Source organism: Corticium candelabrum, chromosome 21, assembly GCF_963422355.1.
Source record: "Corticium candelabrum chromosome 21, ooCorCand1.1, whole genome shotgun sequence".
Lineage (NCBI taxonomy): Eukaryota > Metazoa > Porifera > Homoscleromorpha > Homosclerophorida > Plakinidae > Corticium > Corticium candelabrum.
Genome location: NC_085105.1, coordinates 3118574 through 3143505, shown reverse-complemented (window position 1 = coordinate 3143505; position 24932 = coordinate 3118574). Strand labels below are relative to the sequence as shown.

At 39.8% G+C, this 24932-nt stretch overlaps 3 protein-coding genes across 6 annotated transcripts; 2 read left to right on the top strand and 1 right to left on the bottom strand.

Annotated features, from left to right (window-relative positions):
• Nucleotides 1-267: 267 nt before the first annotated feature.
• LOC134196911 (activating signal cointegrator 1 complex subunit 1-like) lies at nt 268-3647 on the top strand. Of its 2 annotated transcripts, XM_062666132.1 has the most exons (8): nt 268-398; nt 796-1017; nt 1935-2113; nt 2176-2265; nt 3004-3052; nt 3125-3170; nt 3224-3446; nt 3507-3647. In XM_062666132.1, the coding sequence occupies exons 1-8, from the start codon at nt 284-286 to the stop codon at nt 3618-3620; spliced, it is 1038 nt and encodes a 345-aa protein (XP_062522116.1). In that variant the 5' UTR covers nt 268-283; the 3' UTR covers nt 3621-3647. The 2 variants fall into 2 exon arrangements, with proteins under 2 accessions (XP_062522116.1, XP_062522115.1); XM_062666131.1 differs by having other exon boundaries at nt 3004-3170.
• On the bottom strand, nt 3519-11904 carry LOC134196910 (arrestin red cell-like). 3 transcript variants are annotated; one of them, XM_062666130.1, is made up of 17 exons: nt 11760-11904; nt 11271-11375; nt 11124-11154; nt 10989-11049; nt 10874-10927; nt 10606-10805; nt 9930-9989; nt 9802-9869; nt 7536-7599; nt 7391-7465; nt 6530-6614; nt 6398-6470; nt 6272-6341; nt 6149-6216; nt 5991-6089; nt 5301-5585; nt 3519-3862 (listed from the first exon to the last, which is right to left on the bottom strand). In XM_062666130.1, the coding sequence occupies exons 2-17, from the start codon at nt 11327-11329 to the stop codon at nt 3772-3774; spliced, it is 1443 nt and encodes a 480-aa protein (XP_062522114.1). In that variant the 5' UTR covers nt 11330-11375; nt 11760-11904; the 3' UTR covers nt 3519-3771. The 3 variants fall into 3 exon arrangements, with proteins under 3 accessions (XP_062522114.1, XP_062522113.1, XP_062522112.1); XM_062666129.1 differs by lacking the exon at nt 11760-11904 and having other exon boundaries at nt 11271-11482; XM_062666128.1 differs by lacking the exons at nt 11271-11375; nt 11760-11904 and having other exon boundaries at nt 11124-11262.
• Nucleotides 11568-24882, top strand: LOC134196850 (uncharacterized). The gene is made up of 26 exons (XM_062666071.1): nt 11568-11707; nt 13549-13616; nt 13675-13796; nt 13993-14116; nt 14176-14321; nt 14387-14531; nt 14590-14805; nt 15123-15245; nt 15314-15468; nt 15539-15590; nt 15782-15881; nt 16572-16619; nt 17486-17608; nt 18649-18713; nt 19717-19852; nt 20359-20426; nt 20495-20616; nt 21541-21664; nt 21728-21873; nt 21940-22084; nt 22157-22372; nt 22725-22847; nt 22914-23068; nt 23138-23189; nt 23308-23407; nt 24739-24882. Exons 1-26 carry the CDS (start codon nt 11593-11595, stop codon nt 24789-24791), a joined length of 3042 nt encoding a protein of 1013 aa, XP_062522055.1. The 5' UTR covers nt 11568-11592; the 3' UTR covers nt 24792-24882.
• Nucleotides 24883-24932: the final 50 nt, after the last annotated feature.

Sequence of the window (24932 nt, the reverse complement as noted above, 5' to 3'; positions counted from 1 at the left end):
TGACTATGGTTTGCAAACGTGTACAACAGATTTATGATTGTCTAACACATAACACACAATAAAAAGTGTTACAGCTCTAAATAAATTTAAACTTAACAGCAAGAAACAAATTTTCGCGCAAAATATTGAAAACTGGCCAGATCTTGCTCTGTAATATGGAGAGTGTATGTAATATACTATGCTTGTATGTTTTGAGTCGTTCTATCTTGTGTCTATCAAAATGTTGCGCGCGATTGAGTCAAGTACTCCAAGGTGAATTATCTGGAATCCGAGGCTAATACATATGGACGACATTCTTCGACCAGAAATTTTCCATTTGAACGGAAGGTTGTATCGAAAGAATCCAGTCAATACTGACGATGAAATATCAACAGATCGTTGGCTTGAAACTGGAGCAGGTTGGTGTGTGGGTCTGCTAGATTTCACGCGCGCACGCACACACACACACACACACACACACACACACACACACACACACACACACAGACCACACCACACACACACACACACACACACACACACACACACACACACACACACACACACACACACACACACACACACACACACACACACACACACACACACACACACACACACACACACACGCACGCACACCACACGCACGCACACCACTGGCGCACACACACACACACACACACACACACACACGCACGCACACCACACGCACGCACACCACTGGCGCGCACACACACACACACACACACGTGTGCATTTTATTTCAAATCAGTTGGTTTAATTTGCACAATTTCTTGAATATTGTGTTTTCTGCAGGTGAAGTTGCAAGTCAGCTGCAATTAGAAGATATACCTGATGATGAAGAAACGAGTCACCTAACAAAAACATCAGAAGGATTCCAAGTGAGTTTATCACTGCCAAGTGCCTTCTATAAGTTCATCATTGGAAGGCAAGGCGAGACAAAGAAACAACTGGAACGTGAGACAAAAACTTCAATAAAAGTCCCAAGCAAGGGCTCAACTGCAGCTGCTAATATTGGTAATTAAGAAAAATCACAAATATTGAACTTGGCATGTGCAGTGTAATTACAAAAATAGATCGACATTCTGGAATTTTACCGACTTGGATATTTTCAGATTAGGACTGCAAACAACTTGAACTGCAACTTAATGGATGCAGTCTCAAATTCTCAAACCAAATTCGAAGCCTGAAACTGACAGAATGAATGGTCTAGAAAATGAGTATGTGTTTCAAAGGGTTTGGCAGCTGGCACCAATTATATATCTTACATTGCTATGACTTCACAGACCAGCATTTCATTTCTAAAAAACAAACCAAAACATACTTCTTGTCAGACTTGGTGGCAAACATCACGTCCTGTTCAATGGTCAAGTTTGAACCAAAAACAAGACTGAAGTCATTGTAGAAAGTGGCTGTTTTATTTCCTTGACAGCAGGAGCAACTACTAAAGCATGCAATCACAGTACCAGATTGTCCTGGAAACCAACAATGGCACACTTTTACCTTTCTTCATTCTATAATTTACTGCTATTCCTCTATGTGCACAAATCACTTTCTTTGCTGCATTTGTAAGGAAACAGTCAAGCACTGACACTGTACTGTATGACATACATGTACAAGCCTATATGAAATCCAAGGGCATACACTAATTGTCAATCTGGATTCCACTCCCAAAGTTACATGTATCTGCAGCCTCATAGCATAGGACAAATGCAATACGAGTGGAGTCCACTGGATCACATATAAAATATTTAACTAAAGAATGGGGCCAATGTGACAACCAATCTCTTATATATATATGTATCGATAGATAGATAGATAGATATATAGATAGATATATAATAGGTAAACAGCATCTTATACTCACTAAACTGAATTACACTGCATAATCTCACGCATGATGTGCAGAGTCTATTGCTAATATTATTTCTTAGTAATCACAGGGTCTGATCGAAGTGGTGTATTGGCTGCCACAAGACGTGTTCAGATGCTTGGTGATGAAGGGCGTTCCAGACATGAATGGACTCACTTCCTATCTATTCCTCTTAATACAACTTCAATTATGAAACAATTTGAACAGTTCAAAGAGGCAGTCATGACTACGTGTGCTCATGTAATCTATACCATTCCCAACACTGTACAACTAACATGAAATATTTTTATTATGATAACCAGGCACAAGGACTGGATTCATCGATTTTTCAAAATCCACACAAGCTGCACCTAACAATTGGAGTGTTAAAACTGTGTTCTCACGAGGAAGAAGTAAGTTGCACTGCTTACCAGAAATGTGACAATTATAAGATTATCTGATAACAAATTTATGTCATTCATTAGTTGACCGACCTACAGGCTAGAAGTGAAACACAACCCCCATCACATATGCAACAGTAATTCTTGTGCTTCATCCATAGTCTCCTAAATTCCAAACACTATTATCCCAACAGAATCAATTCTCTAAAGTCATGCCCAACAATATGAGATCCCTGACTTACTAGTTGCTATCCATGTGGGTAACGAGTGACAGTTAGCCAGATGCTTTCTTGTTCTGTGATCATACTTCACAGTGTACAGATACACACTAACACAAGTATCATCATTGCTTCATTTCAGAAATCAGATAAATAACAACTTTTGTGATAATAAGAGCATTGCAGAGTCTTACACAGAGACAGCCCAACCTGTTCGTTTGAGTTAGAAAAAGATGTCAAGGAAAGGAAACGAGATTAGGTTGTCCCAGTGAGACTATAGTTTGAAGGTACAGTGTAATTGTGATGCCATTAATATAGCATACCCCATGGAAGCATGCATCTCCACAGCCTCAGTATTATACAAAGAGATGTGAACATCTATATGAATAATCTGCATCTCATAGTATTGTGCATTTTCTGCAAAGATACAAGCTACGCTAAACCGTAAACCATAAACATTTTCACTGTTTAATAATAATAATGAACTTTGTTTCAGTTAGAAACATCAGTAAGTACATTGTCTGGTATATAGGAGAAAGCTTGTGATTTACTTTCTGAATGCTCAAGGACTGTCGTCAAAAGTGAGTTATGTGGCCGACCAGCCATTATACAGATACAAGGACTTGAATACATGAACGACGATCCTTCGGCAGTAGACGTTCTCTACGGGAAAGTCTCTTTAGCCGATGGATCGGACAGGTATCATTTATGACTCAGTAATGAGACTAAGTCTAACAGAATTGTTGATCCAGATTACAATGTTTGGTAGACCAACTCGTAAAGCATTTTACTGATGCAGGACTCATGCAGCAGGACTACACTCACATAATGCAGAGAGAGTACGGTGACGTCAAAATGCACGTTACTCTTATGAACACAAAGTTGAGGAAAGAGCAACAAAGACTCGAGGCAGAGAGCAGCAGAACTCATCGACGAAAGTACAGAGAGTCATTCGATGCTATACAAATCTTCCAGGTTCGTATTACTAGATACTAAATCAACTTGATGCTGCAATAATATCAATGCTGTACATAGGAGTTTGGACAATTCCAGTTTGGGGAAGCCCAGCTCAAGTCTATTCATTTGTCAGAACGGCACAATACCAGTGCAGATGGCTATTATGCTACACGGTGTCAGATATCATTGTAACTAAGCGCAATGTCACAAAAAAAAAGACACCAACGACAGTAACAGTAAATTCTGTTTATAACTTCTATATTACATTGTCTTCCCGACTAATTTATTGTTATGTCACAAGAGAACGTACAGAAACCTCACATTCCAGCAGAGCATTCATTTCCTATGCCTCTGACTCGCCACCGTGGACACGACTCCGCACAAACTCTTCAAATACCAACTCGTCGTCATCATCTTCAGGTGCTGGAAGTGTGCTAGAATACGAAAAATATGACACGCAAAGGCTCATTCTGAGGTTTTTCATACAACAATATTACACTACAGCATAGTATTACATAGACTAAAGTTAAGGCTAGCAGAGATGTTGTGAGACAGGAGAGGATATGATTGTAAACAAATCCCACTGCAAGACCGGGAACAAATAACAGCCTATACAGCTGCAGCTCATTAAGATAAAAAAGGCTGCAGCTCGTTAAGACAAAAAGACCACTCTTTGTCTTTCACCACTAATGGTGAAGACTAATAACAACAGACCTGTTATCCATTCATTACATGATGGTGTGGGTGTTAGGACAACTGGTGTGTATTCGTTTGGCCTACTCCAACCATTCTGGACTAACTGTATAGGTAAGTAGTCATTCAACTGGTATTCCAGAATACCGTATAACATGAAACATTAGCGGGAATTTATTTTGGCGGTTTGCTAAGAAATTGATGGACAAAGCATATTGGTGGATTTTATTTTGGCCGTTGGACAGTTGGACATCATTGTTTGATAACTAATATATGTCTTACCATATGTGGTCATGAAGGAGTTTGTGATTGATAGATGTGTTCGTGGCTCACATTTCCCTAACTTACTGGTCTCCAACTACTGCCTAGCGACAACGAACTGCTGTGTCAGTGCAAAGAACGAGACCCGCGTGAACGTGACAGTCCAGCTTCATCCATAGCCTCACCGCCTCATTCACAGGCACAACAGACGGGCAAGCAGGATTACCTACCATCTTGTGGCCTCATCCGCGTGAGGTACCACCACATTGCCATTGATGCCTGATTCACGTGGGTGACAACTACGTGACATCACGTCAACATATCCAGGTGGCCAAATTAATGGCGAAATATATTGGCAGTCGCTGAAACATCTGCCAAACCTCCAAAATAGATTCCCCACCAATATTTCATCTTATACGGTAGTTGGTTTTACTATTCTGAGCAAACTACCCTAGCAAGCAGAGTAGTTCTTCTTTACAAGCCACATCTCAATCTGGGTCATCAGTCAAGTAATGCAATAGAATGTACTTAGCACATGTAGATGATCTCCATGTGTTAATTAAGTTAAGTAAATTTTATTGCATTAGCTGATCCCACATGCATGGATGGCACATGCAAGGACGACTAAAGGCATCAGATCATTCTCAAGCTGATGAACGTAACTTCCTAATCCCAGTTGAATAAAATAACTGACCAGAAATGTGTGTGCGTGTGCGCGTGCGCACACACACGCACACACACACACACACACACACACACACACACACACACACACACACATAACACACACACACACAACACACACACCTACACAACACACACACCTACACAACACACACACACACACACACACACACACACACACACACACACACACACAAAACTTCATAACTGTGTACATATTTAGCCATTACTTACTCATCTACAAGGATAAGAGTTCCCTCGACAAATCGAGCTTCCACAGCTTTTGCAGCACTCTCAGCAGCAAATCCAACGTTGGCCCCACCATCTCCATTATAAGCATCTCTGCCATTCTGCTCAGGCCGAGGTCCCAATATGGGAGCAGCAAGGGTGAACAGAGATTGAGTTACTGCACTCTGCATTGCTACTCTAGGATTCGATTGTGGCAGATCCTGGATTGATGATAAGGGATCAAAGGATTTGGGATGGCTAAGTATAAAGGGAAGTTCCAGTGTAACATCTCTGTAGACACAAATACAATGTTCAGTGACAGAATAAACAACAAATAAACAACTAGCACTCATCTACACGTCACAATGTATACAATGCTCAAGTGGCAAGTACAGTACACACGCCATGCAACTGGTACACAGTAACAAAGTTGGAAATGGTTTTAATAAACGTTGCATCAACTTGTAACTAACAACTTATACAAGATATCTGACTCCGTTTGTAGATCTACAGCCAACAATCCTCCCTAGCAGGACAGTATTGGCCTGAATACAGACGCTATAGTCAGGCGGCCAAAATACAGTACTTTGTTGGTATCAAGGCTAGTCTCTAGGATCGCTTTAAACACTGCAATTAGTTGGTTAACTTAAACCTGACAAACATTGAAGCTTGGCACTTTCAACATGAGACTATTACCTTCCTAGAGCCACAACGCATCGAACTTTGACTCTATACTCTACAACAATTCCAAGGCACTGCCGCTCTTCACTCGACGTCGGAACATGACCATCAACCCTAAACATACGAACATCCAAATTGATCTAAAACCTGCAATAGTGATTCTTCCACATTACACAGTCGATGAAGCCAGGTTTGTGTCTTCATGTTTGAGCTGGCCATCTAGAGCAAGACCTCGTTTATCCTAAAACCGCCATAAGTGAATAAAAAACAAATAGAAGTAATTCCAGCTGCTATACTCGATTCTTCTGTAGTGTCGGACATAACGTGTAAGTTTGATGAAAAGTATTGCCCTGCAAAATTCTTTCTCTGCAAAATCCAGTAATCACAAAACTGCTGATAAATAGTGTAACCTAATTACTTACTCAGCTTCAACAACATCAACGACACACTTGTACTTTGCAGTAGAGAAAAGACAAATCTCGGCAAATTGCCTTGCTAAAGAAAGATTTGGGTGTGTACAAAATGTCTTACAAAGATTACTAACAACACATTACCAGAAACTTTGATCTTCTTTACTGGCCGCCCAGTTCGATTCTGAATACTCACATGAACTTTGATTTCTTCACCATGACAATACATCTACAAAGGTAATCAAACAATGACAATTACCATATGGTAACTTATAATTGTTCTAATTTAGTCAAATTACAGACTATGTAAATCATGACCACAAAACTTCTTACAATGCCATCGATGGTTGCTATGCAATCACACATATTACATTGTTGAAAAAAGGCTTATATTCTAAACTTCAACTGAATTCAGTAGTACTATAGAAATTTGTAAGTCAAGCACATTACACTACTCAGACTACAACTAATACTAAAATACAATATCCATGCTTCGTTTCACAAATTAAGCACATCAAATAACAATAACAATATGCCAGAACATATGGATGGCTACACTGCCAGGATACAATAGAGCAACTTCTACAAGTGTGTCTAAAGGTTACTGTTTCTTCTTTTACACCTTACACTTCCATAATTAAACCTGCACATCCGGGCTATATCAGGGTATGCTTAGGATCATGAGCACCAAGTCATCCATGCACTATTAGTCTATACCAATTAACTAGCTACGAGTTTCTTCTTTGCCTGAGCAAACTCAATACTAGTTACCTAAAAGTATTTTGTTCTGGGTAGACTATCAGTATCCTGTTCAAACAAGCCTCTAAAAAAACTTGTGAGTTGCCAAACTAGAGTGGGTGCCTAATGCACATGCAATGAAGGCAAAAGAGTCTATCAGCTTTAAAAGGCTATCATAAAGAATGAACACTTTGAGCCAACAGATATAAGGCTGTGCTACTCAGCAACTAATTACTTTATCACTGCTGTCCTATCAGCCAAACTTACACGTTTATCTAGAGTAGCCTCCACTTGTAAGGAAGACCCTCCCAATAATGCTGGTTTTGACACTTCTGCTGTCGGCTAAAACAAAAGACAAACAAGTTTTGTATAAAATAACCTTTATAAGAACTAGCACAAAACACTTCAGAACCTGTTCGTCAGATGGTGATTGAGAAGCATGAGTTAATTTCTTGATTACTAATCGAACCAAATTCCTATAAAATAAGCATATGCATGACTACAAATACGCCACTAGTAAATCTTGTAAAACTACACTATTTCACAAGGCATTGACAAACGTTGAGTTTATAAGTAAATACAAGCCTCCCTTTACTTTAATTAAAGCTACTGCTGTCATTAATTAAGCCTAAAATAATAGTTACGAGATGGACTGTCCAACCAACCATTTGGACTGAAGTCCAATAAACTGTTATTTAGTAGCTTGTGTGTAAAATAGTTCAGCTCAGCAGAAATCATATAGTCAGCTCTTTGACCTAACAGTCTCTAAATGCAAATGATACATCATAGTACCAATTTATGCAACCCCACTGCTCTTAGCACTCTCTAGCATTGCGACAATAACAGTAACATAATCAATCAATATATGCATATTGGTTGTACCATTAGAAAAGTAAACTTTGTACAAAAGGTTGAAGATATGGATTGATTTTAGTACTTGGACCAGGTCTCAGACATCATGTCCTTTCACACCTACCCTACCATCCTATACTATAATACGCCAACCCACGTTTCCGTCTGTCTGGATAGATGTCTGTAATGCGCCGATTGACACGACGCCGGTCCCCGAACGTCGCAAAACACAGCGGCCTGGTCAAGTTTGGCTGTCAGAGATGAACAGTCGAGCCGAATGCCTCCAACCTCCAGAAACGAGACTTTGGCGGCCTCAAATGAGATGTGTGACGGTTTGTTTATTCAATTAACCGAGTATGCGGATGTGCGCTCGACAGCCACTGTCAACTGGTACAGTGTAAGATGCGCTGTACGTTATTCTTCGCCAGCCATGCGCCCGCTATAGTCGGAGTAAGCCTTCTTCGCTGCATGACGTGTAGCGTAGGTAGTGGGATGCTAGCAGACAGAACTGACTCAAGTGAATACGTGTGTGCATGCGCGCGCGCGCGTGTGTGTGTGTGTGTGTGTGTTTGTGTGTGTGTGTGTGTGTGTGTGTGCATGTGTGTGTGTGCATGTTTTTATGTGTGTGGGTGTGCATGTGCCCGTGTGTGTACATTTTGTCTCTAGAGTAACACGTGGACCTGCCCTACAGTGAGATTGTGAGATGGGGGCAACTCTGAATACAACGACAAAGAATGCGTGGAGTGCAAAATGCGCTGGCTAGAGTGTAATATACTTAGCATAATAAGACGAGTGTATGGTACGTGCCAAATAATGGACGATTGGTGAAAGTTAATTTTTACGTTTTCTTCGCCTAGGTTAGGTGCTAGTGCAATTCCTACGCTAGTACAACTTTATTTCCACAAAACAATGTGTACATGTATACAATGTGGCATCTCCTGATTGTCCCCACTCAGTGACTGAAACAGCCGTCCCATTGGTGTAAGATGTTCTCAGTTGTACAAGATTTCTAATCAAAATGATCAAGAAACTGTTTGGTCTAAGTATGTCTCAGAATGTGTGGTTGTACGGTTTTACTACATCCTCTTGAACACATCATGATAATGTCAGGCCTTGAAAATCAGCCTAAAAAGCAGTTTGTAGACCTTAATCAAAAATTGATAAGCTTTAAGCTACAAGTTTTCAAACATGAAACTCAGCATTGTTCCAAACTAGAGTATCTATTCTTCAAACATCAGGTGGATGTTTATTCTTATCTTAATTCCTCTGGTTGCAATTTGCTCCCATTTATTGAAAAATAATCAGGTGTGTATGTAAATTATGTAAATTTATTAATCAGCATTACACTAATGCACACCCAGCAGTCACACACACTCACCTACCCACCTGCACACATGCACACACCCACTCATGCACCATGCACACAGGCAGGCAGGGTGCGTGCGTGCGTGTGTACACACACACACACACACACACACACACACACACACACACACACACACACACACACACACACACACACACACACACACACACACACACACACACACACACACACACACAGAAGCCTCAAAGCAAATAATGACACCAGACCTCACTTTGAGGCAAGAGATGACACACCTGTATGTACATCCTGAACCAAATTAAATTAGTTATCATATGAAACAGGAACTAACATTAGTTTTGTTCCACATATAACAACACCTGCCACTCTCCAAAGACAAAAAGTTCATCATGGCTTAACTAATGACAGCCAATATCACTACAACTTGGTAATATTCAACCCATTCCAGAAACAGGGTATTACTCAGTAAATCAATACTTACCTCTTATCTGCCTTATCAGTAGGTTCATTGGCTACAAATACTCGTAATTCAAAATCAATTCCACATGGCTAAAGCCAAACAACAAACTATAGGCAAGAAAGATTCAAGAGGCAGCTTGTACTGATAACCTTGGTTGTAGATCCTGCCTCTGGCTGTAAAGTGACAGATGATGGGATACAAGCAGGTAGCTAGAAATGCACAACAACTTCTAGTCAACAAGATATTATATTCTAAGAACTTAATCAATAGCATACTCAAGGATCTCTTACGTGTGCATCATAATGTAACATCTCTAAGAACTCCTTTTTGATGTTTAGCCAGACAGCATTTATTATGTTTTAAAGCTGTGTACACACTACACTAATCCAGCTCAACTGTCTACATTATGAATCCTGTACAATCCAGCAATCCAGCAGAAGGACTTACTTAATTAGAAATGTTAGACAGATGTAAACCTCATACCCCACCCACACCTAATAGTCAGTGGTGCCTGAATCAGCTAAGAGTGAAATGTTTCACCTAAAGTTCCTACATGAATTAGACTTCTATAAACTCTAACTCCACCAAACTCTGCCAATTATACCATACTACTGTGATTGCAATTACTGATAGAGAATTGAGTTAACACTGTTTCTAACAGATCTGAAGATACTAAAAGAGCAAGACCCATAAGAGTAACATAAACGCCACCATTCAGAAATAGCCGCAACTTTAGTGCTCATACCAAATTAGCTGCCTACACTATAGTTCATCTGGATGACACAAGCAAATCCAATTTAGTATCTCTCTATATAGACATGATACCTTGAAAGTGAAAGGGTACGCATCCGCTCCTAATTTCCTAATCAGTCTCTCTTGGAGTTTTGACAAACGGACTTGAGGCGTATTCCGAGATACCGGATAAATCTGTACGTTCTCTTCAAACAAATCCTTTCTAAACGACAGACCCAACACATCCAAATCTTCACGGCCGTGTCTGAAAGCAGCCAATACTTGAACAAACACTATAAACGACAAAGCGTATGTTCAACAAGCGTCACGACTTGAGAATAATAACAAAACCGTCAAGCACCTTTCTTGTCACTTCCATCCTCGATGCAATCGGAATCGATTCGTACTACACCATCTAACAAGCACAAACGCCAGATACAGAGCGACGTCGTCTAGCGTGTACAAGAACTGCTCACCTAGAGCGTCGACGATGCCGTTGTGGTCGATGAAATCTCGTTTTCCGACGTAGACGGTAATCTGAGGGACGTAAGCAAGCGGTCGTCAACACGCCATACGCAACAGACATGCAGCAAATCTACTGTACACTGTACCTTATTGTTCGGACAACATTTTTTGTAAACTCTAGAGAAAGTCAAGAGTAAATGCCCAGCAACTATTGCAATAATGTCGGATGCGGAAAGGCGATTCAACGAACTGCGAACCGCTGTTTTCATTCTTGTCAACGAGAAGTGCTCTACCTTGTTCCGGGCGTCTTCGTGCTTCCATTGCTCGGTTCTTCAGTGATTGCGGCAGCCATCACTTGATTTTTAGTCTATTTTTAGAGTCGACAGTAGTCCGCCGGACTACAACGTTAACACTCAAACAACAAAATTTTAAAGCCAACAGATGCAGAACTAGGTCAAACGACGAAGGGCAGTTCGTAAACTCGATAAAGCGAGAACACGCTTGTATTGGCCGTAAAAGCCCGTATGTGGTGTGTGTGGTTCATAATTTCTAGTCTACTGTATGAGCGAGGGGCAGCTATTAGTACATCAGTGACGCGGCGGGCGGCATTGAAAAATGGCGGAAAGAAGACCAGAAAATTTTGCCGATACACGTCACAGGCTACGTGCGGCAGTGGTGTGTACTGCTGGCTTTCTGGTACACCTAACTTTGGGTACTCTGTACTCATATGGTGAGTAGGAAGTCGAGACATGCGTTGCTACATTGCTGTACGTGTTACATACCACATGGACGTGTACACAGATTTTGTGTCTGGACTCCTCCAAATGCTGCACTCTTAACCCTCCAAAGTTTTAGCCTTGCAAGCCAGTTAGCAAGTAGAGGTATGGTGTGACTAATTCGTGAGCCCAGACTAGAGAAAAGCTTTCTGTCTAGCTAAGTAGGATATGCGCTGAGACATAAGTCTAGACGTAAGTGATGGGAGGCTGAGAAAGAGTGTTTAGTGCCGCATGATCTTGACGTCATCGTATCCCAATAAATTGGGTAGTGTTAGGTGTCCTAACGTCACTGTTCCTGGGTGGTGGAAAAATGATGGGCATTCTGCTGTTCAGGTGCATGAAAGAGTAAATGTTGTTCTTAGTGCTGCAAGGATTATACATGTAGCTGTGCAGGATCTAAATTTCTCAAACAAAATTATCAAAATTAGTATTCAAACAGATCAACTTTGGTAAACCCTCTGAATCTTCTGGATGTCTATAGATAAGTGACATCCGACAGTACTATAACTAGTACTTGTTACAATGTTGGTAGAATGTCTTCAATGAAGTATGACAACTGAAAGCTTAGGGAGACTAAAGCGCTAATAAGTGTTGTTTTTGTACGTGTACAAAGTTGACTGTTCCAAGCCAAGAGTTCCAAACTGGAATTGAATTGATTAAATTGAGTGCAAATGAGATTGGACTGCTTCCCATGCAAGTACATATATGTATGAAATAAGAATGGAAGTCTTGTAGTATAGTCTCATTTCATCTATGTTCTGTAATCAACAGTATATCACCCTTTGCAGATGTCAGATATAATAATATGCATTGTAGAGCTTGGATGCATATCATAATACCCAAAGGTGCACTTAGATAGCCGGAAATCTTTTTTCTGACAATGGACAATTGACAATCAGTCGATTGACTGAGTGATTCCAAGATATGATGTTGATACCCAATGCAGCTATTAATGCAATAAAATTTGGGTAGTTCTACACCTGTGGTCGGCACCATTATCAAAATTATGCTTTTGCAATTACCAGTTTTGTTTGACAAATTTTAGACCATGCTCCACTGGTCAGCTGGGAGTCTTGTGGCAGACCAAACATGGCCAAATTCATTCCAGCTCATTGGATGTGGTCTAACGCTGGCATCTTGCTGTAAGCATTTAAATAAATATATATAGAACACATCTTTCTAGGCAATAGTAGCTTTGCCAAAAACTCAACAAATTTGAGTCCTTATATATATATATATATATATATATATATATATATATATATATATATATATATATATATATATATATATACCTGCTGACGAAGTTTGTCCTGGCTGATTACTAGACTCATTGTAGGAGCTCTTATAGCCAAAAAGTTGCCTCACTTCTTTCTGAGCTTTTGGACAGATGGCAGCTCTCAAACAGTGTGAATCTAGCATAACATGATTAAAACAACCAATTTCCCATATGTTAAATTTACAGATATTATTATTTGCTTGGTCCCATTATCATTGAAGAAAGGCACACAGTATAGCAAGTGTTTAATAGTTTGTCTTGATTTGTTAATTAAACATGTTGGATATTGGGGAAATTGAATTGACTGTACTGACATTGATGCCTGTTTCCACACCACACTTGGGGTCAGGTGTTAAGTACCTCTTAATCACCAAATAATTTTATTGGTATTGAGCTGATGATTGTGAATGATTTACTTTAATTTAGTGCTTTAATTAATTAATGTACTTTCATATATAAAAGTCATTATTCTTTTTCTTGTTACTCTTACCCATCACTCTTACTCTTGTTGTCTAGGCAACATGGCCCCATACATTGTTTCATACATCAGGAAATATGGCACTCCTCAATCCTTGACAGTAACAGTAAGTCATTACTGGTACTATATAATAATGTTACACACTAAACAATTGTTTTGTGCAGACTGCTAGTTGGATTTATGCTTTAATGCTAGCTGGTCAAGGATCGAGCATGTGGATTGGTGGGATTATTGAGAAGAAACTTGGAGCACGTCTAACAACATTAGTTGGATGCATGATAATGAGGTCTGTAGATCCTACTATTAGTTTGTAATAATTAATTTATGTGTTGACAGTAGTAAGTATGAATGCCTTGGAATGATTAATAAATACAGTAATGTGAAAGGAAAGTTTACTCAATAAACTTTTAGATAAAATGCATATCTTAATTATTAATCAAATAAACTGTTTCCTTACATGGTCAATAGTTGCTTGCTTTCAGTGCTGGAGTTACACTGACATACTTCAGTATAAGCTCATTCTGGCTCACATTGCTAACATATGGCTTACTATTTGGTGTTGGCGTTGGCATTGCTTATGCTCCTCCAATGGCCTGTGCAATGAGAGTGAGTAGTTGATTTGCAAGAGTTCATTGTCATTGGAGAAATTGGGCCATTTGTTGCAGTGGTTGCCACGTCGAAAGGGACTAGCTGCTGGCATTATTGTGTCTGGATTTGGTGCTGGTGCATTCGTTTTTGATCAAGTCCAGACAGCCTTTATTAATCCTCACAATGTTCGTGCTACTACAAATCTACCAGAATCTACAGAAAAGTATCATTTTGTGCATTTGCCTAGTGCATTGCATGCATGTTATCACTGCTGTTTTAATGTAACAGATACTTTGATGATGAGGATGTCTTGCATCGAACAAGATTGTGTTTTCTCCTATTGGGAGGGATCTATTTTATCATTCAAATAGTTGGTTGCTTATTTCTATTTGATCCTAAAGAGGAACACAGACCATCGTCGTATTCTACAGCTGTAATTCACATTGCACTTAAACTATTTCAAGTATTGATTATGCCATTGTCAATTATAGCTAGATGAGTCTGATTCTGAATCAGTGACAGAACGCACTGTATTCAATGGAGGTGACGAGGATTCAGTAGAATATGAAGAAAACTCTACAGAAGCAATTGATCAACAAATGGGACTTCGTCCTCGCCAGTTATTTCAGCAAGTCTCATTCTATGTTCTTTGGTTCATGTTTCTGTGCAATGGACTAGCTGTGGTATTCATTTCCACTCTGTTCAAGGTAGACGCAGTTGAGACTTCACTCTTATAATTGCACATTAGAAAAAACTCTGGACTGTGTCATTCTCGTTTAATTCAGTTTATTAGACAAAATACACTCGAATTTGCAACTAAAATTAATTGATCTTAAGCTTAACATAAACGAGTATTGACTGATTGCCTGTATCAGTGATAATTGCCTCTACCTGCCACTAAGTAAATGCGAATGTCTGAATATATGTCTGTACACATAAGTGCACATACACTTATACATTAATATTATAAGTAAGAGACATGTCGAACAAAATATACCATGCCTCTCTTATTTCTGTGTTGTAGGCATTTGGTTTAACATTCATTAATAACGACCACTTTCTGGCTGATGCTGGTGCTGTTGCTGCCCCATTCAATGCTGTCTCCAGGATATTTTGGGGTTACATGGCTGATCGTTTCTCATTCAGAGTAAGAATGCATGGACATGCAGCCCTAAAGATTTTGGTGTATCATTGGTTCATTGGTTTTTCCAACAGATTGCTATGATATCAATGACATGCTTGATGACTGCCTTACTTCTGTCATTTGAAGGAACAACACTGGTCGGAAAGCCCATGTTTTTTATATGGGTCTGCTTGCTCTTCTTCTGTATTGGCGGAAATTTTTCACTGTTTCCTGCTGCAACTGCCAGGTAAAGGAAACTAACACAGGAACAGTCTCGCTTAATTAAGCCTAGTTTGCTAATTTTGTTAAATTTGTAGGTTTGGAAAATCATATTTCACCACCAATTATGGTCTCGTCTTCACATCACAGGTTTGTCAGTCACATATTGTCAAACTCAATCAATGCAATAAGACATGAATTAAGTAGGTAATTTAGCACTTAATTAAATTTAATTAAGATGAAATAAGTGAAATCCAAACAAACAATGCTCAGCTGTTTGATCTGCAAATTGTAGCTCAAACATACAACATACTTGTTTCTCTAACACTCATTCTCTGTAGGTTGTTGCTGGTCCTATTGGCGCTCTGTTGTCTACAACACTCTCAGGTGCAATTGGATGGACAGGGATATGGTTTTTGGCAGCTTCTTTGTCTTTCTTGGGTATAACCATATTTATGTACCATGTGCATGTGTATGTACCGTATGTGTGATATTCTAGCAGTTACATGCATAGACACTGTCATATTTACTTGCCTTGTAACTATTAGGTATTTCAGTAGGAATAGAGCTAAGTTGTAATATAGTATTACGTCTAATCAATCTACAGCATCGATGACTACAAGTATCAATGACTACAAGCCCAATCACAATGCTTGTTTTATGTTTTTGACTGCTAAATTTAACCAGAACTATAGTATTACTTGATATTTAATGCATTGATTACTGCTGACGATGGCATGCAACTGAGGGTGAAGGTGTAGCTGGTCTGTTCACTACCATGGTCGACAGCTGTCCTACTTTGTAATCACTACTATACATTTGACATTACTGGATTATGTTGCATGGTCACAGTTTGTAGCAACTATTGTAGACACAGGGCTGTAGTGTGATGTGATGTGATGTGTGTGTGTGTGTGTGTGTGTGTGTGTGTGTGTGTGTGTGTGTGTGTGTGTGTGTGTGTGGGTGTGTGGGTGTGGGTGTGTGTGTGGGTGGGTGGGTGTATGTGTGCGTGCATGTGCATGTGCGTGTGTGTGTGTGTGTGTGTGTGTGTGTGTGTGTGTGTGTGTGTGTGTGTGTGTGTGTGTTGCTAATGGTAAGATATACACTTGTTATCTATGCTGTACTTTATAGGTACAACATTTGCTTTCTTCTATAAGATGCCAACTACCTTTATTTCAAGCTAGGTTACCACAACCAACATGACGTGGTGGTTGGAACAGTACCTTAGCAAGTGTGCTAGTCAATTTACGTTTTACAGATAGTTTCAATAGTTGTTAATTTATTTGCTATTTTTACGATAGACAACAGGCAGTAACAATTTACTGTTACTACAGCGTGTATATGGAAAAATGATATTACAACACTATTGCTTGTGTCAGTCTTCTCACGCCTTGTAGGCAGCTCTATACTTAGTAGTTCGCTTGTCTGATGAGTATCAGTGGAAAATCAGTAGATATCACAGGCAAGTGGTGGATCTACTATAAACGGTTTCACTGCAGAAATATAGGCATTGCATTTGATCCTAAAGCCATGTGGAGATTGATGGTTTAATTTACATACTAGAGCTACAAAACTCAACAACTGGCCATACCTTTTCAACGATAAGAGAACTTTTGTGTGTGTGTGTGTGTATATATATCTATATATACACACACACACACACACAAAATATATATGTACTTGACTAGCTCCTTCATCCCAAGAATCCCTTTGTACATACCCAGGATGTAGGCAAAGCCTAGTGCAAACGATTCTCGTAAACATGAATGAAAGTCTCATAGAAATGCTTGACATTATTCAAACAGTGCAGACAGAAACAGTGAACATGTCTACTAGATGCCACAAAGAACACCTGACGGTAGCAAATTTATATGTACCCATCATTTCTATCTCACATACTATCTAATTATCTATTTATGTAATTAAATTAAATAATGACTGCTGGCTATATTTAATGATTGACTTGAATACTTTGTTGTTTGTGTACTTTAGATCCTTCACCAGACTATCTACTATTAGTGTACCTTAATTTTCTTATATTGTAGAATGTCCTGGTCACTGGAAGTGTACAACATATCATGGATTAGACGTAAAACTGAACTCAACATACCTAGATGTAGGCCCTGCAGAACTGAGTGTCATGGAGGACTACACTGTGTTCTACAGAAGTTTCAGTAGCCTCGTATCCAGGCCAAGGCCCTCGTGTGATACACACACACACGCGCGTTCATTTTTATTTTCTAGGTTTTGTCCACTGCTCATGTACGAGTTCACGACTTCTCTACTGATTAGAGTTCAACCATCGTTTGTGTGCTTGTTCATGTGCATAGAGACCAATATGAGTATGACAATCGTGATGACAGATGGCACATACATATTGACTTGTAATTACTCCTTGAGCTATTTGCTGATGTGTGTGTCGTCGTTCTTCTAATTTTTCATTCTCTCATCCTCAAACTTCTTCAGACCAGATGACACTTTCTTCCTCCAAACCAAACAATCAGACGCCAGCGACTCCCAATTGTCCTGATTGATGCCCACATTCTGCAGATGATGACGCAGCATGTCTTTAATCTAAGTTTATGGCCACCAGTTCTTCTCTTGGCATTTAACAACTGTCCATAGGACACTTGTTTTGGTAGCCTTCTGTCATTCATTCTTGTGACATGACCGACCCATTGTAGTTGTTATTTTGTTATGATACATTCAATCCCTGTCATTCCAGATCGTTTCAGAACCTCACTATTTGACACTCTTTCACTCCAATGAATTCGCAGGATACGACGCAGACTACGAAGATGGAATTTTTCAAGCTCTTTAATGTTTCTCCTGTAAACCGTTCATGATTGTGACCCATATAAAAGAGTTGTAAGAATGACTGCCTCGTATACTTTTATTTTAGTTTTTACTTTGATACGTCTTTGACTCCACAGCCTCTTTTGAAGTGCACCATATCATCTGTTTGCTTTTTATAAGCATGTAGCAACGTCATTATTTATGGTGCAATTATCAGAGATGACACTACCAAGATAAAAAAATGTAGATACTTTCTTTAATGCTTCTCCAGAAACAAAGATATCATCAGCTGTTGTTTCTGCTCCTGGAGCAGGTTGAAACAAACATTCTGTCTGTTTTATATTAGTTTGTAAGCCAAAGCTCACAGCAGCATTGTTGAAGCAGGAAACTATGTGTTGCATTTCTTCACCAGAGTGTGCTACAAGAGCACAGTCATCTGCATATCATAACTCACGAAACTTTGTAATTGATGTCTTGGTTTTTGCCATAAATCTCCGAATGTTGTAGAATTTGCCATCTATCTATACGATACTGTACAGACACACCTCAATCTCCTATGCTATGATTCATTCCTGTTAACAGTGCTGCAAGAAAGAGAGCAAACAAAGTTGGTGCCAGAACACAACCCTGTTTCACTTCAGTTTGCACATAAAATCGCTCTGATTTCCCCCCACCATAGATGACTCTTGCTGACATTCCTTCATGTAATTGTTTAATTAATTAATCAAATTGACAAACTTGAATGGACAACCCAATCTTCACAGAATTTGCCAGAGAACTTCACGATTAACTGATTTAAAAGCCTTTGTCAGTTAATCATGATGTACACACACGCGTGCACGCACATGCACACGCACGCACACACACACACACACACACTCACACACGCACTCACACACACACACATACACACACACACACACACACACACACACTCACACACACTCACACACACACGCACTCACACACACACACACACACACACACTCACACACACACACACACACACACACACTCACACACACGCACTCACACACACACACACACACACACACACACTCACACACACACACACACACACACACACACACACACACACACTCACACACGCACTCACACACGCACTCACACACACACTCACACACTCACACGCACTCACACACACACACACACACACACACTCACTCACACACACACACACACACACACACACACACACACTCACACGCACTCACACACGCACGCACGCACTCACACACACACACACACACACACACACACACACACACACACTCACACACACACTCACACACACACACACACACACACACACACACACACACACACACACTCACACACACACACACACACACACACACACACACACACACACACACACACACACACACACACCAGACAGATACGGGTCACAAAAACGGAATTATCCCGGATTTCTAGATATCCGGCATATTATTATTAGGTACAAGTATTCCTATGGTGTATTGAGGTGACAATGGAAAGAAGAGGGGAAAATACACGACATACGATACGTGCGACAGTTGTGTGTATTGCTGGTTTTCTCGTGCACTTAACTTTGGGTACTCTCTATTCGTTTGGTGAGTACAGGTCTAGACTTCAATCTTTCGCTACATTAATATTGTTATGAAACCTAGGAACATGGTAAACTCCATGTGCACTTCTCCATAATGCTGTGCTGATTGACTCTTGATCACGGAGTCAGCTGCATGCATGGACAGGGAGGACAGTCTGACTACTGGGTGGATAGTCTGACTACTGGGTGCTGGTCTATAGGTGTGGGTGACAAAGCTGATAGTTGTAAACAATTAAGTTGAGGCCTCTACTTCTGGGTTTATGTTCCAAACATTTCCCAGTACGTGACGAGCATGAAATAAGAATGCACGGATATCCATCTGTAAGTTAGCTGTAATCACTTGTAATGTTCTAAATATTTCTGATATTAGCTATAAATTATATATTATACTTAAATTAAGACGTGATTTGCATGTGAATTCTTGATTTTTGGATGTACTAATAAGAATAAATGGCAGCTCTCGTCTACTTCTCTGAGTACTGTACACATTACTTCATTTTGTGTCTCCAGGCAACATGGCTCCATACATTGTTTCATACATCAGGGAATATGGTACTCCTCACTCCCTAACAGTAGCAGTAAGTCATTACTCGAATTGTTTGATGTGAAATGCATGCAAGCTAGTGTACACACCGGATCTGTGCAGACTTCTACTTGGATATTTGCTCTTACGGTGGGTGGTCATGGAGCAAGCATGTGGATTGGTGGGATTATCGAGAAGAAACTAGGAGCACGTCTGACCACTTTTGTTGGATGTATAATCATGAGGTATATAGATTGATCTTGTGATAAGTTGAATGTCAACAGTAATGTATAATTAATTAAGAAAACAACTAAATGGCAATGTGGTTGAGTTTTTGGATACCCTGGGGTTGGGGCTGGTAACAAATCTTTGTGATATGTAGTTTTCAATAAAATATAGATAGCTCTAATAATTATAGCATAAAAGAATAATTTGGAATTCAGACAATGCTGGGGTATGTGAGAGATTTGCTAAGGAGAGTGTGGTGACAGCCAATCTATTAAAACAAAACTGCAGATTTGTGATTGAGGGTGCATGGTGTCATATACCAGTTATGGAGTCTTTATGTCATTTGGGCTCATTGTGGAATGATGTGAGAAGTGGTCGTGCTTCTAGAGAGGAAGATGTGTGGAAGAGAGTTCTAGATGTTCAGTCGTTCCCAGTGCTAAGTTATGGTGGCCACCTTATGGGATCTTACGAAAAAGTCCTTATACCAAAATGTTAGACAGCACTTGGAGGAAGGCCATTCATAAAGGACTTGGGACAGGTTTTTCAAGAATCTGTACATGACAGGGTCAAATAATGAGTTAAGGAAGCATCTGAAAGGTGCTCCAAGTACAGGTTGTATGTTTACATCATGCATTACACAATGTACATGATATGATGAGACAGATAATTAACCCTAGCCACACAGATGGAAGGAGCCTCTTGAGTATGGACCTCTGCCAGGAATATTATAGATCAGGCCTAGATGGCTTTTGCCAGTTTAGTTATGAAGAGTTATCATATAGATTGTCTTACTTCGTAATTTCTCTTTCTTTTCTGTATTACTTCCCATATGTCATTACTGTGCTATTGGTGCAAAATAAATATAGTCAATCAATCACTCAATCAATCAATCAATCAATCAATAATTTATGGATATTGGTATTAACTCCTGCCTGTTTCAGTACTGCTGTTACACTGACATACTTCAGCCTAAGCTCATTCTGGCTTACATTGCTGACATATGGCTTGCTGTTTGGCATTGGTATTGGCTTTGCCTATGGTCCTCCAGTGGCCTGTGCAATGAGAGTAAGTATTCAGATTGCAATAGTTATTAATCATCAGTAGGGAAACTGGACATTCTTATTGCAGTGGTTGCCTGACCGAAAGGGACTAGCTTCTGGCATTGTTGTTGCTGGCTTTGGTGCTGGTGCATTTATTTTTGATCAAGTACAGACAGCCTATATTAATCCTCACAATGTGCGTGCTACTGCAAATCCAGAAGACCCCACAGAGAAGTATTATTTTACATAATTAAGTAATATTTTGCATGCATGTTTTCAGTGCTCTTTGTAATGTAACAGATACTTTGATAATAAAGACGTCTTGCACCGAACACGAGAGAGTTTTCTCCTATTGGGAGGAATCTACTTTGTCATTCAAATAATTGGTTGCATATTTCTCTCTGATCCCAAAGAGGAACTCAAACCATCGCCATACTCTACATCTGTGTGATTCACATTGGACATAAAAGTAGTTGGTTATGATATATGACTATTGATTATGATATGTGTATTGTAGCTGGATAAATGCGATCCTGAATCAGTGACAGAATGCACCATGCTCAATAAACGTGACAAAGATTTAGCAAAAGATGATGAAAACTCGAGACAAGCAATCAATCAACAACCAGGATTTCATCCTCGTCAGTTATTTCATCAAGTGTCATTTTATATTCTGTGGTTCATGTTTCTATGCAATGGACAAACCGTCGTGTTGCTTTCCTCTCTGTTCAAGGTAAGTTACACACAATAGTGCCACACATTAATGGTCCCATTGTCTGCACAACTGGAGAATTCCTGGGAATGTCTTAATGAAGCAGCTGCTCACATATTTGCATTTTTTTGGATAAATCCCAATTGAAAAGCGACACTCCAAGTACAATTAATGTAGTATTAAGGGTCTGATAGTATATACTATGCTGGTGCATCAAAGGTGTTGGTGTGAGCAAACATGTTGAACAATGATAATGACCATAAGATTGTCATTGTTCAACGTGTTTGCCCATGTCATACCTAGGTACATATCTATTCTACATACAAACCGTATCAAAATACAAATATGCATGGCTTACTTATTCATGTTGTAGGCGTTTGGTTTAACATTTATTAATAATGACCACTTCCTGGCCATTGTTGGTGCTGTTTCTGCCCCATTCAATGCTGTCTCCAGGATATTTTGGGGTTACATTGCTGATCGTTTCTCATTCAGAGTAAGAATGCATATGTAGATCTCAGTGCTTTGTTGTATCATTGGTTAATTCGGTTCCATCCAACAGATTGCCATGATCTCAATGACAAGCTTGATGACTGCCTTACTCCTGTCATTTGAAGGAACAACACGAGGTGGAAAGCCAATGTTTTTTATATGGGTCTGCTTGCTTTTCTTTTGTGCTGGCGGAAACTATTCACTATTCCCTGCTGCAACTGCCAGGTAGAGGAAACTAACAAAAAGAGACTTTTGGTTTATAATAACATTATTTTGCTAATTCGAAATTTTCAGGTTTGGAAAATTGTATTTTACTGCCAATTATGGTCTTGTCTTTACATCACAGGTTTGTCAGTCAAATCAATATAAAACCTGCATTGATGTAAATTAATTAACAAAAATAATATAATATAATAGTACAATTAGTAATTCCTGTATAGACCTCTAATTCTCATTCCATGCAGGCTGTTGCTGGTCCTATTAGTGCTTTGTTGTCTACTACACTATCCAGAGCAATTGGCTGGACAGGGATTTGGTTTATGACAGCTTCTCTGTCTTTCTTGGGTATGTGTATATTTATATGCCATGTGCATGTGTACAGTATGTGTGATAAGACAAGTTATATAGCTATAGGGAGCATATCTGCAGTGAAGTCACTCAATATGGAGTCAGGTTGGGCTTTGACCCTCCAATATTAGTAGGTGCGACCTTCTAGACAGCTGACAAAAGGTCTTTAGGTCTTATAACCATAGCAGCTGGCTCCCTCAATTTGGAGACCCAGCCACACCACTGATATCTGCATGATAAAGTTGAAGTGATTACCTGCCATGTGACTAGAGCAGTTGCCCCACTGAAATTTGTTATTGCTGTAATTTTTATATCTAAGGATCCACATAACTATTAGCACCAATTACTACTAGGTGCAAGTCCAATCATCATATGTAGTTGTATTCATGTTTTCAGCTGCAAACTCGATTCACACTGCAGTCAAACTATTATCATCCATTACATTGATTATACTGCTTGGAGAGAGTACACAAGTTCAACAACTGATCAATATGGAAGGTGATGCTGTAGCTTGTTGGTCAGCTATCATGAATTAGCATCTATGCAACTACTACTTCCAACTTCCCTATCATTACTATTGGATTGTGTTACATGGTCACCATTTGTGATGACTGACCATCATGCACTCAAAGTTGGATTTTGATGTTTATGTTTTGATGGTAGATGCTACCTATCTTGAGAGTCCATGTTTGTGCATGCGTGTGTGTGTGTGTGTGTGTGTGTGTGTGTGTGTGTGCGTGTGTGTGTGTGTGAGTGAGTGTGTGTGCAATAGCTCAGTTGGTTAGAGAGTGCATTTATGGAATGAAAACATCCGGGACCTTGCAGGATTGCAGGTTCAAGTCACAGTGATGGCGAGCTATGGCATAATTTCCTTAAGCAAGAAACTTACACACAATTGCTTCTCTCGACTCAGGAATATAAATGAGTACCTGGTCATTGACTGGGGTGGACATGACCGCTGGCTTGGCAGTAACATCATGCAGCAGACGGGTACGTGTGGGCCTTGGTGTCCAGTCCCAAAGCTGCGCCATAGTCAGTGCCCCTGGATGACTCTGGCCAAGCTCCAGGTGGATTGTGCTGGCCCTAAGCCTCCACGTAGCGCATGGAGGCCCTGTCTCTAGAGGCAGGGGGAGCTATCTCCGCAACTAACCTTAAGGTGACGTCATTCGCGAATGACGTGGAGGGCTTGACATTTGTCCATTGTCCATTTGTGTGTGTGTGTGTGTGTGTGTGTGTGTGTGTGTGTGTGTGTGTGTGTGTGTGTGTGTGTGTGTGTGTGTGTTGATGGTGCTAAGATATCTATACTTGTAATACTTTGTGCTTAATAGGTACAGCACTTGCTTTCTTTTACAAGATGCCATCTATCCCTGATTCAAGTTAGTACTGATCACATGATACACAGGTCAAGGATCTACTACAGAACAATTTCATTGGAAAATGCACCTTTATTGCTAACATGGTAAATCAAGAGCAAAATGGAGCTGGCTCGTCTACACGCTAGAACTATGAATGCATGCACTGG

Excerpts from the sequence above, each read along its gene's own strand:
- LOC134196911 (XM_062666131.1), top strand. The coding sequence starts at position 284 with ATGGACGACATTCTTCGACCAGAAATTTTCCATTTGAACGGAAGGTTG. Across the intron at positions 2,266-3,003 it reads TGTGTTCTCACGAGGAAGAA|GAGAAAGCTTGTGATTTACT; the intron begins GTAAGTTGCACT and ends TCTGGTATATAG. Across the intron at positions 3,447-3,506 it reads ATGCTATACAAATCTTCCAG|GAGTTTGGACAATTCCAGTT; the intron begins GTTCGTATTACT and ends TGCTGTACATAG.
- LOC134196910 (XM_062666128.1), bottom strand. The coding sequence starts at position 11,246 with ATGAAAACAGCGGTTCGCAGTTCGTTGAATCGCCTTTCCGCATCCGAC. Across the intron at positions 10,806-10,873 it reads GGATGGAAGTGACAAGAAAG|TGTTTGTTCAAGTATTGGCT; the intron begins GTGCTTGACGGT and ends TGTCGTTTATAG. Across the intron at positions 9,990-10,605 it reads CGTACCCTTTCACTTTCAAG|CTACCTGCTTGTATCCCATC; the intron begins GTATCATGTCTA and ends GTGCATTTCTAG.
- LOC134196850 (XM_062666071.1), top strand. The coding sequence starts at position 11,593 with ATGGCGGAAAGAAGACCAGAAAATTTTGCCGATACACGTCACAGGCTA. Across the intron at positions 11,708-13,548 it reads GGGTACTCTGTACTCATATG|GCAACATGGCCCCATACATT; the intron begins GTGAGTAGGAAG and ends CTTGTTGTCTAG. Across the intron at positions 20,427-20,494 it reads CTCACTCCCTAACAGTAGCA|ACTTCTACTTGGATATTTGC; the intron begins GTAAGTCATTAC and ends GGATCTGTGCAG.